At 33.7% G+C, this 16640-nt stretch overlaps 1 protein-coding gene across 2 annotated transcripts in view; it reads left to right on the forward strand.

Annotated features, from left to right (window-relative positions):
* Positions 1-466: 466 nt before the first annotated feature.
* LOC123677783 (tyrosine-protein kinase transmembrane receptor Ror-like) overlaps positions 467-16640 on the forward strand; it is a 92814-nt gene continuing 76640 nt past the window's right edge. The window contains exon 1 of one of the 2 annotated variants that reach the window (XM_045614487.1): positions 467-805. In XM_045614487.1, coding sequence (XP_045470443.1) covers positions 751-805 — 55 coding nt within the window. In that variant the 5' untranslated portion in view covers positions 467-750. The remainder of the gene's footprint in view (positions 806-16640) is intronic. The other variant, XM_045614486.1, reaches the window with a different exon arrangement.

Below are 16640 nucleotides of genomic sequence, written 5' to 3' on the forward strand. Positions count from 1 at the left end.
TCTGAACTACTAGAAAACAAAGCGTTTACATATGCGACTCATCCAAGTAGTCACATATCTTCGTTTGACGTCCAAATTATGAACACCCTGTATACTAAAAATCTAGTAAATTTTCAAAATATCCAAAGCCCTCTTGACCCAAATCCCATCAAAACGCATACCAAAACCGATAACCATATCTTTGGACAAAATTCTCAACAAGATGACTCAAAACTAAATCAACACCAAATTGCCGAAATCGGATCCTGAAGACGCACGATAAGCCGAAACCGAGGCCGAAACTTCCCAATTCCGCCTTCTCTGAAGCTCATCAATCGAAGATAACAGCCTGAACTACAATTCGAAACCCGTTATTCACAACATCCACAAAACTCTTCTCTCTATTCTATGTCGATAATAAATCATAGAGATAACGATTATTGTGACTCTACTTATCAGCGATCCGCCACAGATCGCGTAGGAGGGGGATGGGGTTGGCTACGCGCTTCATTCAGGATCAAGAAGGCGAAGGATTACGCTCCTGCAACCTGTAACGTCGCAACTCAGTCGGTAGCAGCTTTCAGCGCTCTCCCAAAAGCTTGCCGGATACCGTGACGCGTGTATGTTAGAGATACTCTGTGCGCGATCGTGAATTCTGTACTTCGCGCGACATAGAATATTCGTACATTATAGGGGTGCGTTCCGGAAAATGTGTCTTACGTGTGGTTTTCTTGTGATTTTTGGGCTGTTTCTTTGAAGAGGATTTCCAAGATGAGGCAGAGAAGAACTAAAGGGTTTAAAAGGACCGCGGTCGATGACATTGTTGGTAAGTTGATGGGGTTTTTGGGTTGTTTGCGTGTTTGTCGTGATTTTCTTGTTTTTTTCGAGGATGGTCCCAGTGTAGAGTGTTGAGGATAAGGGAGGATTTTGGATGTATCCGTTGCCTTCATTTAAAATTGATTTGAAATTGAGTTGGAAGGGTATACAGGGAATATTAAATGAGATGTGTTCATGTTAAATTAATTTGATGTGAAGAATTCAGATACTGAAGTTGCTGAAATTGCTTGTAGATTGAATTTTTTGACGATGTTTTTTGTTATTTTCAAAAAAAAATTACCACATAAACAAGTCATCAGAAATGCCTAATTTGGTCCAGCTATTTGTTCAATTTTCCGCATAATAAACATGAAAAATAATAGGAATGAATTGATTTACATTTGACTTTCAGCCTTGGTAATCCGTAGATCGAATTTTCAAGTTATATCATTTATGCTTTAGTTGAGTATTTTGCCACTTTTATGGTAAACTTTCGTTCACTGAAGTTCTATTTTCAATATAAATTTATTATCTTCACAGCTTTCATCAAGAACTAAAAAAACTTATTAAATGATCCAATTTCAAAATTTATCATACAGGGTGTTAGTAAATAAGTGCTACAAACTTAAGGGGTGATTCTGTATTAAAAAACAATTACAGTTTGTTGTATAATTTTTATTCGCAAATGCGAAATACGGAGTATTAAAGTTTTTCTTGAAAACTGGCTATTTATTCATTGTTTCAAGATCAGTCTAGATTTTTAAATGAAATTTGGTGGGTTTCAAGAAGTATTTATTGCGTATTCATCGACATGCATTTAAGATTTCATATCCTGATATTCTCTCGAAAGAAAAAATGGTACGCCACTGGGATATTTCAAGCTAAAAATTATTCTTGAATTTCTTGTTTAATTGGTGACAAAAAAATCTCCTATGTCTTTTTTCTATTGGGACCCGTTTTTGTGCAGAAAAGCATCTTAACGCGTATTAAAAATAAATAAATAAATAAATAAATAACTGTATTTAAGGCAATTGAAAACGCGTATTATTTCTCTAATAAATTATCTTTTATTAGATAGTTCTTGATAATGAATTAAAGTTAAGATGTCCTCTTTTTGTATAAATATAAAAGGCGACCCATAAAACAAAAAGGGGAGATATTTTGTCACAAATTGAATGAGGAGTTCAGAAATGATTTTAGTTCATATTTCACCATTTTTTTCTTTCAAAAAATTGAGAGCAATAAACAAAAGTTATAAGTAGAGCAAACGCCATTATTTTTTCATGTAGTTTGTCGCATTTATTCACCCTGTATACATTATTCATGCTGAAAATTGATTATAAAATTATTAAAAGATCATCCATTACTTTATTCATTAAATTTTGTCACATTTCGGATAACAACATTTTTTTAAAAACATACATATTTCCCAATCTTCTACTACTATAAGATCTATTTGTAATCGAAATATTTCGATTCTCCCAAACACATATTTTTTCGAATGATCTCCCAATTAGCACAACTGTGCATATCTTGTTTTGGTGTTCTATAACGACAATAACAATTAACCAAATACCTTCTTCGAAACGGTCACTATCTCACCGATTTTTCCAGATTACCAAACGGACACAACTGAAAGGGGATCTGTGTTCTTATCCAGTTTCCACACAAAGTTCACGTTTTATCTTATTTACGTCCCACTGTTTGTCTATGAAATGTAATCGAGGATGTAATCCATGCATCGAATCCAATCAGTTTGATTAAATCACGACCGGACTGTGTGTACAGGGAATATGTACAGGGTGTTTCAAAAACGGTTGATTGTGGAAGGAGATGAGAATTATGGTTCACTCTTTCTCTTAATAAACTTTCTGAGAAAAGACTGTTTCCATAAACGTTGAAAAATGCAACATCTTGAATGTCAATCTATAATTTCGAAGTTGAAGTTCACATGTTACTTCACTTTAAGTCTTACAGACTAAGGTTAAAGTGACGTCTTTGGATTGAAATAAATTAAAGCAAAGAAATAAACATTCATACAAATTTTGATTTCAACTGAATTGAATTGAATCAAGTGTAATTATAAATGGTAAAATTACAATTAATAAGCACACCAAATATTCTATTATGGGCAGTAACTGAACAAGAGGTTGCGTAAATAAGGTTGTTCGAAATGTTGTTTTCCTGATTATTTCAAAACTAGGAACTCAATCAAAATAATATCTTTCAATTATATGTAGAAAAATACTGTACCTAAATTGATGAAAAATAACAATTTTAATCATATAAATTCACCTAGAATTTCGCAAAAAATCAAAAAGCACTGACGTGAAGGAAATAAATTATGTCTAATAATAATCTCATGTGGATTGATGCAAAATTTGGTAGAAAATTCAAGAAAAATATTAAAAATATATCCATTATTCCCGTAACAACAGATCCCACAAGAAAACCTTTTTTCCAAAGGATTTCGCCAGAATACTTCTACTGAATATTTTCAGATATATTCAAAGGTTTTGATCGTACAAATAAGTACGGGTTCTGTTCAGAAATCCAGAAATTAATTGTAACAACTTTTCTACCCTTCTAATTATTCGAATTACAGGATTATTGTCACAGCATATTAATGTAACATTAAACAATCGCCAAAAAGCTTGAAATTTCGAGCGAACATATTAATCTCTCTTCGGATCTCCCATTAATAAAATCAACTGCGGTATTTAAACTTAGCCTGCAAATTTCAAAACTCTAGATCTTTTTATTCGAAAGTAATCGTCTATATATGACAGGACGGACGGATAGAATTGAATTTGAATTAATTGTTGAGCCTTATCTTTTGAAATCATTCCAGGTCAAAATTAAAAAATTTCAGACAGTGAATTGATGAAGAAAACTGTTCGGACAACGAGCACTAAAAAATATTGTTATGTATTAACATGACATAGGTTTAATCTATGAGTATGTCAATAATGACATCCTCATAGATCAAACCTCCAAGGAACGATAATTTAATTTGACAAAAAAAAGTTATCATTACCTCGTCAATTTGTGATCCATTCTTTTCTGCATTTTCGTATCTTTGCATATAAAGTTTTGTTGATACACGAAGCATTTTTTATAGAAAAGTGATCGAAAATTTGGGGAATCACAAAGAGAATTAAATTCCATCCTCAAACACAAACCCAGTGTAAAAATGTAATCGAAGTAATTTAAAATGAAATTCTATGAAAAAATAAACATTAAAATGAAGTAAAAAGGAAACAGTTGAATTGACAATAAATTGGTTATATTTTTATGTTCAATAAAATTGCGTTTTTACGTCCTCTGAAATTTTATTTTTCTGGTTTTTATTTTCTGAGAGAAAATTTAACTTAGTTATGTGCTTGAGAAACCTCACTGAATAATTTGAGAGGATTTCTGAAATATGTCGAGTAACTTTTTTCTAGCCATAGTATTGAACACTGTAACTAATGTACCAGAAATATAATTCTCAATATTCACTTTCGGCTCTTTAGGAACTAATAAAATAATGGTATTGCACTTAAAATGCTATAAGCACCATGAGCCTCAAGATGGACCCTTCTCAGAGAATAATAAGAATCGTCATTAGGTTCTCTCTTCAAAAATTGTCAGCTATTGATATAATATCTTTACCGTTCTTGATACTTTCTAAACCATTTGTCCGATAAAGCCAGTAAAAGTACTTGAAAATTTACATTATTTTAAATAATGATTTCACGGGTCTCTGACGAGCTGCCACTGTACAGAATTCATAACATCATATTATTTTCCAATTGAATATTTCACTACAGTTTGTAAGCCACATATTCACACGTCAAAAGGCTTTGACTAACACCATTGCATTCCCCCTTCATATTGAAACTGTAACATTCCAATTATCGCATCAATAGAATACGCCAAAGCGATATTATTCTGGATTTTATAGCAGAAATTACTTGATTACAAATCGATATTCAATATTAACCCAATCTCCTCTTTCGGCTAATGGAAGAACGGCAATTAGACGAAGATTATTCGAGTGTCCCAATGGAATAACCATAAAATCAAAGGTGTAATCTCTTCATTACGAAACCTTAGTGCAAAGCTCACATAAAAGCTAATAAAATCGGATTTTCCAATCGGAATGGGATTCATTGTGAATTCAAACTTGAGGTTTTGAAAGGTTAGACATAATCGTAAATACCAGTGTTTTCATTGACTTTTACATTGGAATTTTTGAACTGAAAGTGAACAATTACGTCGAAAAGTACCGGAAATTGGTAATTTTTAAACAAATTTCCAGGAATCGATTCCAGTTCTTAACCGGGGGAGACAGTATAAACAATACTGTATTTGTTATTGAAATTAGGGATTCATCAAGTCAAGTAGCTTGATATTTTAACCAATTACTTGACTTGAAAATCAAGCTCGTGAAATATAACATATTTGAGCTTGACTTGACTTGATTTCAGATATTTATTACTTGTCTTGATATCAAGTTACTTGATATAACTTGAGCTTGATATGCACGCGTCGACCGGCAATCTAGTGCGCGCTTAAACTAAATAAGGGGATTCCTCGAGCGCCGAGGGACTGAACATTCGCCAGTGTGACTTCATTAGTAGTTTTCTCACATTTCTATGAACTCTATTGGTGGATTTTGGTAGTTTCAAAAATATATTCCCAAACTTGGCCAAAGTGGCCGAGGATTTTTTATCAACGCCAGCATCTTCAGGTCCTGTTGAAAAACAATTTTCCAGAGCTGCTCTTACAGTTACAAAAATCTGCAATAGGTTAGGCGACAAATCTGAAAGATGCCTCATGTGTCTTAGATCCTGGATAGAAAATTATGAAATCAAACAAAGCCTGGAAGTTTATCAATATTAAGAAACTTCATTTTTTTACTATTTTTCATTTTTTTATGATTTTTAGTGATTAAATTTATGTTTCTATTTAAAAAAAGTTGATATTTTCGGTTCTTTTATACAATAAGTTTAGTAAATTGAAGTGTTTTCTGCAAGGTTCCTTCTCATTTCATCATTTTTTCATTGATGTGACACTACACAATAAAGCTTGAAATCTAGTCAAGCTTAAGCCAAGTAGCTTGAAAATCAAGCCAAGCCGTGAATCCCTAATTGAAATCCTCTAAGATTAGCCTTTCAAGAGATTCACATTATTTGAACAAATAATATTTGTTATTAAATTTGCGAAACAAGCCAGAAACACTCGAATAATCCATATCTATTAAAATGTCATGAGAGAAGAACTGGATTGGGCGAACATTCAAGTTGAAATAAACACGTGTGTTATTCACATTTTTAACGTTTTGTATTTTGCAATGTATTTTGACATTTTCTACAAAAAATATGCCAGATATTTCGAGAATTTGAAAACAGATTAATTTTCTTTATAGAAAGGTCATTGAAAAGTTAGAACATTTGAAACAACTTTGAATTCTAACCTCAAACAGGTATGGTAACAATTTGATGTATCAAATTAATCTTTGCATTGAAATATTGTTAAATGATAATAAGTGCACATTCAATAGTCACGAAAGGAAACAGTTGAATCCATAATGAAAAGAAACACACGATATAATGAATACATCCAAGTGCGTCAACCATTTGCTATATTCCCGATGTACTTATTTTAATTGTGTGTATTTATTTCATTTGTTATAAGAAATTGTTTCGCTATTTATTTTATTTCTATCCTCTATATTCAAGTTTTCATTACTCTACAATAAAACATCAAAAGCAGAATCTATGAATTTGTTTGTTTTGTGAGTAGTAAAAGAAATATTTTGAAAATCTATCCTCGATCGCTAACTAAAATAAATAAACTATACCACAACTAACTACTATGTGTCAATCTATTTCTTGAATCAGGCGCGGATCCAGGCCCCACTTTTGGGGGGGGAACTTTTAGATAATCAAAATACTGAAAATGTGGACCCCAGATACTTTCGCCATTTTGGGACGTCATTTTTTTTGCCGTTCATAGATATGGATCTTCCCAAAATGTATTGAAGGTGAAATTTTTGCTGCTATTGTAATTATTTGAGCCTAAGTATCTCAAATTCTAGAAGGGGCGGCAAAATTTAAGAGGTGCCTGGGTCATTTGGGGGGGGGGAACGTTCCCCCAGTTCCCCCCCCCCGTGGATCCGCGCCTGTCTTGAATAGGATGAGAAATTTGATTAATCACAAAAACAACAATCTAGTTGGTACATAATACCTAAGGAAACCCTTGATGAAAATTCTGTCATCGAATATCGAAACATCCTTTATTTTAATCCCCCAATATTGACTACTTGGAAACTCTCGAAGAAGGATAAGAAAATTTATATCCCATCCTTGATGGAAACATCTTTTACGATTCCCACGGTTCAACAGAAATTTCCTCATCTTCCTGTCAATTTCGGAATATTCCAATATATCCTTGTTGAGCACCAGACAGCCCCAAATCCTCACAAACGAAGGCATCGATCGATTGTTTCGAATGACAGCTTGTATTTCTGGTCCCTACATACTGCGATTGTAAACTGTGCCTGCCATACGTCGGAGAGTAGACAAACAAATACACTTCACCTTGTTAACTGACCAGGCCCACGCAAATCGTTGTTGCTTGGAAGACGAACATTCTATTGTAAACAAAGGGGGGAAACCAACCCTCCAAACACACGTGGAAGGGGTCTGTTTGATAAACTGAGGGAATCCTCCAGACAAGCTGACAAAGAAAGTGTCCTACAATGGTATATAGGTGCCTCGGAAACCATCGAAAGCTGAATTGACGGTCGTGAGGAACACCACAAGGTTCGCTTTTAGGATCCATTGTTTTATGTTACATGTAACAGACCAATTGAAAAGTCCCCGGTCTACCATAGTAAAACACATTTTTTTTGCAAAATTCGATTTCATTATTCAACATGATTGCCTTCGAGGGCGATACAGCGATCTTCCAACTTTTCGATACCATTTTTGTGGTACGCTTTGTCTTTCGCTTCAAAATAGGTTTCAGTTTCGGCGATTACTTCTTCATTGGCGCTAAATTGCTTTCCAGCTGGGGGCCAGATCTGGCGAATACGGTGGATGCAGAAGCAATTCGAAGTACAATTCATGCAATTTTACCATTGTTCTCATTGATTTGTGACACGGCGCATTTTCTTGATGAAACAGCACCTTTTTTTTCTTCAAATGGGGCCGTTTTTTAACGATTTCATTCTTTGAACGATCCAATAACGCTATATAATAATCGCTGTTGGAGGTAATTAATGAATGTTATACCTTGCGCATCTCAGAATACTGATGCCATACCCTTGCCAGCTGACTGTTGCGTTTTTCCTCGCTTTGGATTCGGTTCATTGTGTGCAGTCCACTTAGCTGACTGTAGATGGGACTCCGGAGTGAAATGATGCAGCCATGTTTCATCCATTGTTACACATCGACGCAAAAAATCAGGTTTATTGCACTTAAATAGCTTCAAACACTGCTTAGAATCATTAACGCATTGTTGCTTTTGATTGATTGTTAGCTCGCGCGGCACCCATTTCGCTCACAGCTTCCTCATATACAAATATTCGTCAATGTACACGTTCAGATGATATCTTCATAATGTCCTATCTTCAAATTTATTTTGTGAAATTTTTTCGTCGGTGATAACCTTTTTTTGGCCTCCACTGCGCTCGCCGTTTTCGGTGCTCATTTGACCACGTTTAAACTTAGTATACCAATCAATGATGGTTGATTTTCCTGTTGCAGACCCTGAAAACTCTTCATCAAGCCAAGATTTTGCTTCAACTGTATTTTTTCCCTTCAAAAAGCAATATTTTATCAGAACACGAAATCCTTTTTATTCCATCTTTTTTCAAATAATGGCATGAAAGTGGTTTGCAAACCATCGAAAGAGAAGCTGATACTATGGTCATGCGGAGCCCCACAAGGTTCGCTTTTAGGATCCACTGTTTTATGATACAAGTATATGCTGTGATAATAATCCTGTAATTGGGAATTCAAGTAAAAAGAACATTGACTTGAGGACAGAAAAACTGATACATCAATAGTTGAAAGACGAAATTGTAATATAATGACTTAAACCATCAGAATCATAGGAGATCGAAGATTGATTTTGGAAGAGAAATATTCAAAATTTCCGTGATATCAAATTCAATCAGGTTGAGATTTTGCATGAATAGCGTTATCAAAGTCATTAAACTAGAGGTTAAGCGCTCAAAATTGAAGTCAGTGATTTCCTCATTTGTGTTAATATGTCTTTGTTTCTTCTATATTTTCTATGGTTTTTACCCTTTATAGAACCTCTCAGAAGCTTGTACGAGTGAAGACAATGATAAACCTTCTTCATGCCTTCAAATCCACGACTTTCCCTTTCACATGCGAAATTCAGTGATCAGAACCACAGATAGATCATAATTTAAAATTCCCGCCAAACCCCAGTGGGGCGTGCATCGCGTGAAGAACGCTAAATCCTGGGATGGGTTCCGTAGTGATTTAGCGTCGAAACATCGAGCAATAATTCATATTGTTATTCGAGAGTGAAAATGACGAGGTCGCTCATCACGGCATGTTGGCCACGGTACGTTGATTCTTCGCCCTCTAGATGATTGACGATTGCGAATCCCCTTCAGATGAATATACATTTGATTAAAATGAGTTTTTCGGGTTTGAATAATTGGCTGTCATTTCGCATGCGAGGGCCATGGCCGGATTAGGAAAGGTTTTGACGTTTATCTCGGAGGCGAAGTTTGGTCTGACGGATTTTTTCATACCGTGAGTATTGACTGGGTATGTTCCGGAGTGGGGATTAGACGGGAAATATGTGGATTATTTTTGCAGGATTGAGGCAGGAGTTGGGAAATGTTTTTCGTGCTTATGTCTAGTTTTTGGGATGGGGTGATGGATTTTAACGTATTAGATGTCGTAACATTCGTCTTGATGTGGTACTTTCATGGAGTATGAGGTAATCTTGTAATTCGGATGATCCAAAAGCTAGAAACCTTGGGTTTTATTGGTAGATTCGGTTTCGAATGCCGTGGACTAAATACAACTAATGGTTCCCTTTATTTCATCAGTGAACTATTTTTCAAATCCTTTTAAATTAATCCGTTAGGTTTCTCAAGTCTAATTGTCTCTCTACAATTAGTCATTATAGCATTATTTGATGTACAGAGTGTACCAAATTCTGCGCTCACTGAAAGCATGTTGAGAACTATATATATGCTGCTTTAGGTGTAGAAGATCCCATAAAATTTGGTTGAGTTTTTCTTTCATTGTGTGTTCCACAAAAAAAAATTGTAATATTTGCAATTGCTAGATCAATCTTAAATGATAAGATTAGCTATAGAAATTATTAATATAAAATCAATATTTTCAAACCTATTAGGCAATTTCAAAAGGTGCATCACCTATCCGGTTCTTACCCTAGAGAAAATATCTTCAATCTTTTTTCGAAATAAAATGGTATCCTAATGCGGATCATAGATATCTTGATTCGTTTTTGAGTTACAGGTTGTTTCTGTGAAATTATTCTTTCAAACATTTCGCTTTATCTTAGTATCTGTTCGAAAAACAGATCAGAGAAAGAAATTACCGTTTTAGTGATATACAGGAGAGTAGGTGTTTTTTTAATGGGACACCGTATATTTTTTTACGCAGATTTGTCGAAATGCCTTCGGTTACCGATTTTTCAGAAATCTTATAAGGATATTGAGTTTTTTGACTTCATTCTTGAAATTTGATACCTAATGTATTAATATTTCTCATTCATTTCAAGATTCATTTCATTTTGTGTCTATTGTATAATTTGAATCAAAGCATACTTAGGGAGTCCCATTTAAAGAACACCATCTCTATATCTATGAAACTGTAATTAATTCCTATTAGTTAAAGAGTATCATATAAAAACATAAAAAAATATAATATAAAAATTTTACTGAAAAAAAGTTTTCTCTAAGATAAACCAAGGTATAACGAAATAATTAATAATTTATGGAATAAATATATTATTATTAATCGAAACAGACATTTCTCAGAAACGCCCTGTAACTCGGAAACGAATAAAAATATCTATAATCTGCTTTCTGATATCTTATTGAATCGAGTTTTTAGGGCTTGTTTGTAAATTTAATAACATATTTTATTTGTTGAAATAATGTGAATCGCTCTCGAGAGACTAATTTATGAGAATGTCAATAATAAAGACAATATATTTTTTACTGTCTACTCCTGTTGATTGTTGAAAATGACCAATTTCCGTTTCTTTTTCGTCATAATTGTTCACTTTCGGTTGAAAAATTGCAATGCAGACAATGAAAACACTGTTGTTTACGATTATGTCTAACCTTTCGAAACCTCGACTTTGAATTCACGATGAATACCATTTGGATTAGAAAATCCGATTTTATTACCTTTTGAGTGAGCTTTTTTCACTAACGTTTCGTAATGAAAAGATTACACCTTTGATTTCATGGTTATTCAATTGGAACACTCGAATAATCTTCGTCTAATTGTCGTTATACCGTTAGCTGAAAGAAATGAAGGGGTAAACATTAAATATCGATTTGTAATCAAATGACACCTACAGTAAAATCCAAAATAATCACTTTGGTGCATTCTATTGATGCCATAATTGGAATGTTGCATTTCCATATGAAGGGAGAATGCAATGGAGTTAGTCAAAGCCTTTTGACGTGTGAATACATATTCACACGTTAAAAGGCTTAAAAACTGTAGCGAAATATTCCATTCGAAAATAATGTCATTTTATGAATTTGGTACAGTGACGTCTCGTCAGAGATATTTTACCGACTGATAGCAATTTTTTTAAAGAGGGGAGTCGTGACAATTCAAATTATTGTCTAGGATCAGTATGTCCTAACCTCAAAGGATCTTATTGTGATTTTTGCTGGGTCCCATTATTTCATAAGTGAAAAGTCTAAATCTAATTTATTGGAAAATATAATTTCTGCTACATTAGTTCAGCGTTTCACATGATATTTAGAAAATGGTTAGACAGGTACTCGACAAATTCTTTCAAATGAATTTTTTTCGAATGGGACACCTCGTATATTTCTACATATTTCGATAGAGATGTAAATTACAATTCCAAAAATGTAGCATATTCTTGATATTTTTCATGAAGTCCAAACAGGTGGCCGGCTAGGTCGCCTGACCTAACGTATATGGACTTTTTCGAATTTCTGCGAAAGATTAAAAGATTTAATCTTCCTCAGGCGCTCTAGCCGGACACTTGCTTGGACTTCGAACATGACTTCAAGAAAAATATCAAGTATGCTAAATTTTTGGAATCTCTATCATCTCTATCAAAATATGTAGAAATATTCGGGGTGTCACATTAAAAAAAAATTCATTGTGATATCTCATGAAATATTAGTATGCGGAAAATTCAATTAACTTAATTTAATTAAATTATACGTGAAAGAATGAAAAGAATTGAAAAATTTTCAACAGAAACCAAGTTACAGCAATATTTCGAAAATGAACATTTTCGAAAACACCCTGTAACTAAGTATGTAACGGTAATAGCTATAGAGTTGGAGTTTTTTCATGAAAATTGGCCCTCAGACACCGACATCAATTTTCGTCTATCTAGTAAAAAAATAGGACTTCCCATCTTAAAGTATCCATTTTGGCCCACCCTGTATATCACACTGTGTCCTCCAATAATGGAAGCTCATGACACCAACACATTCAGTGTTCTGCTTGAATTTTTTTGATCGATAAATCTCACGCTTCTCAATGACCAACCGACCAACAATAAATGTTTCTGGGTATCCAATTTGAGTAAGTTATTAGAAGTGCAATCTACAAAATTTACATTCAAAGGTGGGCAATTAAAAATACAAAGTCTACGAAGCTTGGAACGGAAGTACGTAGACAAAACTCGGGTAAAACTAGTAACGCACTCCATTAACGACTTGATTTTAATAAAGCAGAACAATTTTCCTCAAGATAAAAAGTTAGTTATATCTTGTTTCCAGGAAAATCCATGCTTTAATTAAGTTTTTCAACGTCTGGAAAGCGAAGTTTCTTTTATCGTTGGCTTGGCAGGGACCATTCGCAGGATGAATATTTCGATTATTTCAAAGGAGGAGATTCCGAAAGTCTCATATTTTCAACGTATTTTATAAGTTTCAACGTTAGATGTTTTTGTAGTTGAAATTTCAGAAGATATAATTAATTTGCAGTTTACTCATTCAACTTGGAATTTACATAGGTAGGTTATTAGATATTTGCAGACACCCAGGCAATTTATATAGAACTCCGTTCAGAAAATAAGAGCTCAAAAATTGGACATTTGCATCAAATCTTAATACTTAATTGTATTTCTCTATTTCAGTATAGTAGTGAGTTCATTACAGTTCTGTGATGAACTCATTACAGCATTGTTTTCAGTTGTATTTTTCGTTTTGTTGTTGTATACACTGACTTCCGATCCTATCAAATTTCAACACAAGTCAATTTTGAATATAATACAATTTGGATATAGTGAAATGATTTCCAACATTATTTGCAATTCCTCTTAATTCTGGTGGTGTTAAATTGATTTCGTCGGACATAATTCACGAATTTATTGAGTTATTATAAATTATTTCACGATTTAAATTCAAATTCCGTAATTTGTCAATTTTCGTAACAGTCACAACAACTGCCAAGATACAATACAAAAGTTACTAGAAGATATAATCTGAAATTTTCAATGAATTTCGACAATATATCACAAAACTTGACGAAATAGAGAAAATATCGTCTAATACTCTTTGCAGAAGGCAATTCCAACACTCAGACGTTCGGAAACTCGCTCCTTCATCGCTCGTTTTCGAATTTTGCATTCGTGTTGGAATAGAAGTCCACTCTGCAACTTGTTTTAGAATATACTATTACATTTTAGTTTGAGAAAAAAAAAAGAAAATGAAATTTTACGTATACATAAAAAGATTAAAAATCACGAGCTCCATGTAAACTTCCGTGTTAAAAGTTTCGTCAAAATTATAGAAAAATGAGGCAAGATATCGCAAAAAATAAGAACAACTCTGCCGTGAAGTCAACAGCTTTTGAATGCTCCTTCCCACATTCGCCAATTGCACCTTTGGAGGCCACATAACTGCCATGAGAAAATTTTCGTCAGGTACACATCAATTACTTATTTCAATAAAAAATAAATATTTATAAAACATATACAAAAGGAAATATTTTAGAAACAACAACAAACATTGTCTAGTAAAAAACACAGAATAAATTTGTGATTAAAATAAAGAGAAAAAACATTAAAATATAGATACATTTTTTATTTCAGATTCTAAATTTTCACAGTTAAAACTTCTACTTCTACCAAATCACAAACTAATGACTCAAAAACAATTGTTCTGATAGGGAAATAAAATAATTTACTCGTAATATAGTTTGTGCTCAGTATTTTTTAAAATATCAATTCCAAGAATCCCCTCTTTATATTCGCAAATATTTCATCACAGAATCAATGTGGAGTTCAATTTCTTTATGGATGTACCTATAATAAGGCAAAACCTGTCGATTATTCCTGTTCCATTATTGTTTTTTTGTTGATTTTACCTTATATAGTCCATTCAAAAATGATGTCATGAAAAATAAATTCAATTTGAATGAAACACATTGAATTGTATAACACAGCACAAACAATTTTTTGATGCGAATAACTTAATTCAGTTTTTTGACAACTGCAGTATTGAAATTTCGTAACGTGATTGATACGAAAAAATCGAAAACATTCCTAAGTGTATACCGATGACAAATGCAAAAATCACAGACAGCAAAACAAGGGGCGACAAAGCGGATAGATAAAGGAAAATATAAACCTCGAACGTAGGCGTGCTCGTAGTGCAATAAAAGTGATCATCTTGAAAGGGATAATATAGTCATAAACCGTAAAACGGTACGATTTTTACTGCTGTGCCGATTTCAAAGAAAAAAAAAATAATTATTTGTTCATTTTTATGGAAAAAATTCAGTTATTCATCTTGGCGAGAATTCTGAAATTTTATATTTTGAAAGACTTGTAGGAGGGGTAACTGCCCTTAGTACCTCATCATCATATCTATACCCTTAGAACGAGCGCTCAAAAAATTGTACTAAATCTACTGCTCAGCAGTGGAAATGTAGTTCATGTACTGAATGTACAGCACATTGAAGACGTTGAAGTCGACTCTCAAGGCTCTATCCTCATTCATTCCGGACCTGCCCAATATATATTTCAAAAACACCAGCCAACTATACACAATATATTTCGTGGCCACTTGCGTGAACAATAAAACACCGAAGGCGTAAGAGCCAACTTGATTAATGATATTCTAATGAGCTCAGGCAGGACAATAACAAATTGTCGAACATCAAAGACACCTGTCACTTCGTCCTTCTATGTCTAGGGTCTTTTAGGCCGGTTTACTACACGTGATCAGCAATTATATGGCTCAGTCTCGAAAAATAATAAGAATCTTGCGAAGAAGGCTTTGAAAAGGGTGAGGGGTGGGATGGTGTGGCTTTTAAAGCCGGGTCAAGGTCAGCGAGGAACCTACTTATGTTATGACGCACCTCGTTATTGCCGGATAAAAGACTAAAGTAGGCTGTGAAAGGGGGATATAAGATGATTGAGATGGTATTGTGAATCATGTCATTACGTATGCAGCAGCATACGGATAACCGACGTTTTCCAAGAGATGGAGCTGTAGTTGGAAATGTCAAATTTAAACTTCAAACGTATGTCATCCGTCGACAACTTTGAACCTACACATTTGAGAGATTAGGTGTATGTAGTTACTAGATTCTGGGAATATCGCATTTATATACAAAGGAAAGTTACTTTTTTTAGTTCTAATCAATTCTGAGAAACCTACGTCTTATTATCGGAGAAACTTATTGTGGGGTTTTCTTTATGACTCTACGCCTTTTTCGTGTCTTTTTTGACGCCTAATTTCTTGAATCATGACTATTTTTAGGCTGATGTTTGGCACTATTATAATATGCTTTCATAACTCTTGATTTAGTTCTTATTGCAAAGGTGCGAACCTTGATGTTATTTTTAAGGTTATGTTTATGTGCGTTTCGAGAGATTAATTTAGCAACTTCTATGTTAATACAACCTTATAAACAATAAAACAAAAATAGAAATAAAAAAATATGTGTTATGTCAAGTGAAACATTCTGAAAAATGTTTTCCTATGAATATAGGTCCAATTCGTCTTCCTTCAAAGTTGAAATAATTTACATATTCGAATTAAAAGTAGGAGGGCTAACAAAAATACCATTCGATGTGACAACTAGAATTTTGTCGACGGATGCTTCAACAACATGCACAAAGTAATAGATGTATTTCGCTTGTCATGTGATCTGACGAGGCTTATGAACGGTATCAATACCGTCCAATAAAAAAATCAGAAGCCATTAGAGCAGGACAATTTCACCAACGTTTTAGTGCCAATGTTTGGATTGTTTGGTGTGGGATTTTCAACACTGATTTGATGTCAGTAGATGTTATGAATAATCCTCTAAATTCAGATATATGTGAACATTTTTGGGAGCACAAACTTTTCGATTTTATTGATCGTCTAGAGCTCAACATTGTTGGAAATATGTGGTATTAGCACGATGATACACCACCACACAAATACAGACAAGTAGCTGCTTAGTTAAATGAAAATTTTCCAAATAAATAGATGAGTCAAGAGGGACTAGTCATTTAGATATTTAATTATCGGGACATATAAAGCAGTAAGTCTCTTATGTTGAAACCACTTTTCATCAACAATTACTGGATATAATTCAAGAAGCAGAAAACCA

Source organism: Harmonia axyridis, chromosome 4 (assembly GCF_914767665.1).
Source record: "Harmonia axyridis chromosome 4, icHarAxyr1.1, whole genome shotgun sequence".
Lineage (NCBI taxonomy): Eukaryota > Metazoa > Arthropoda > Insecta > Coleoptera > Coccinellidae > Harmonia > Harmonia axyridis.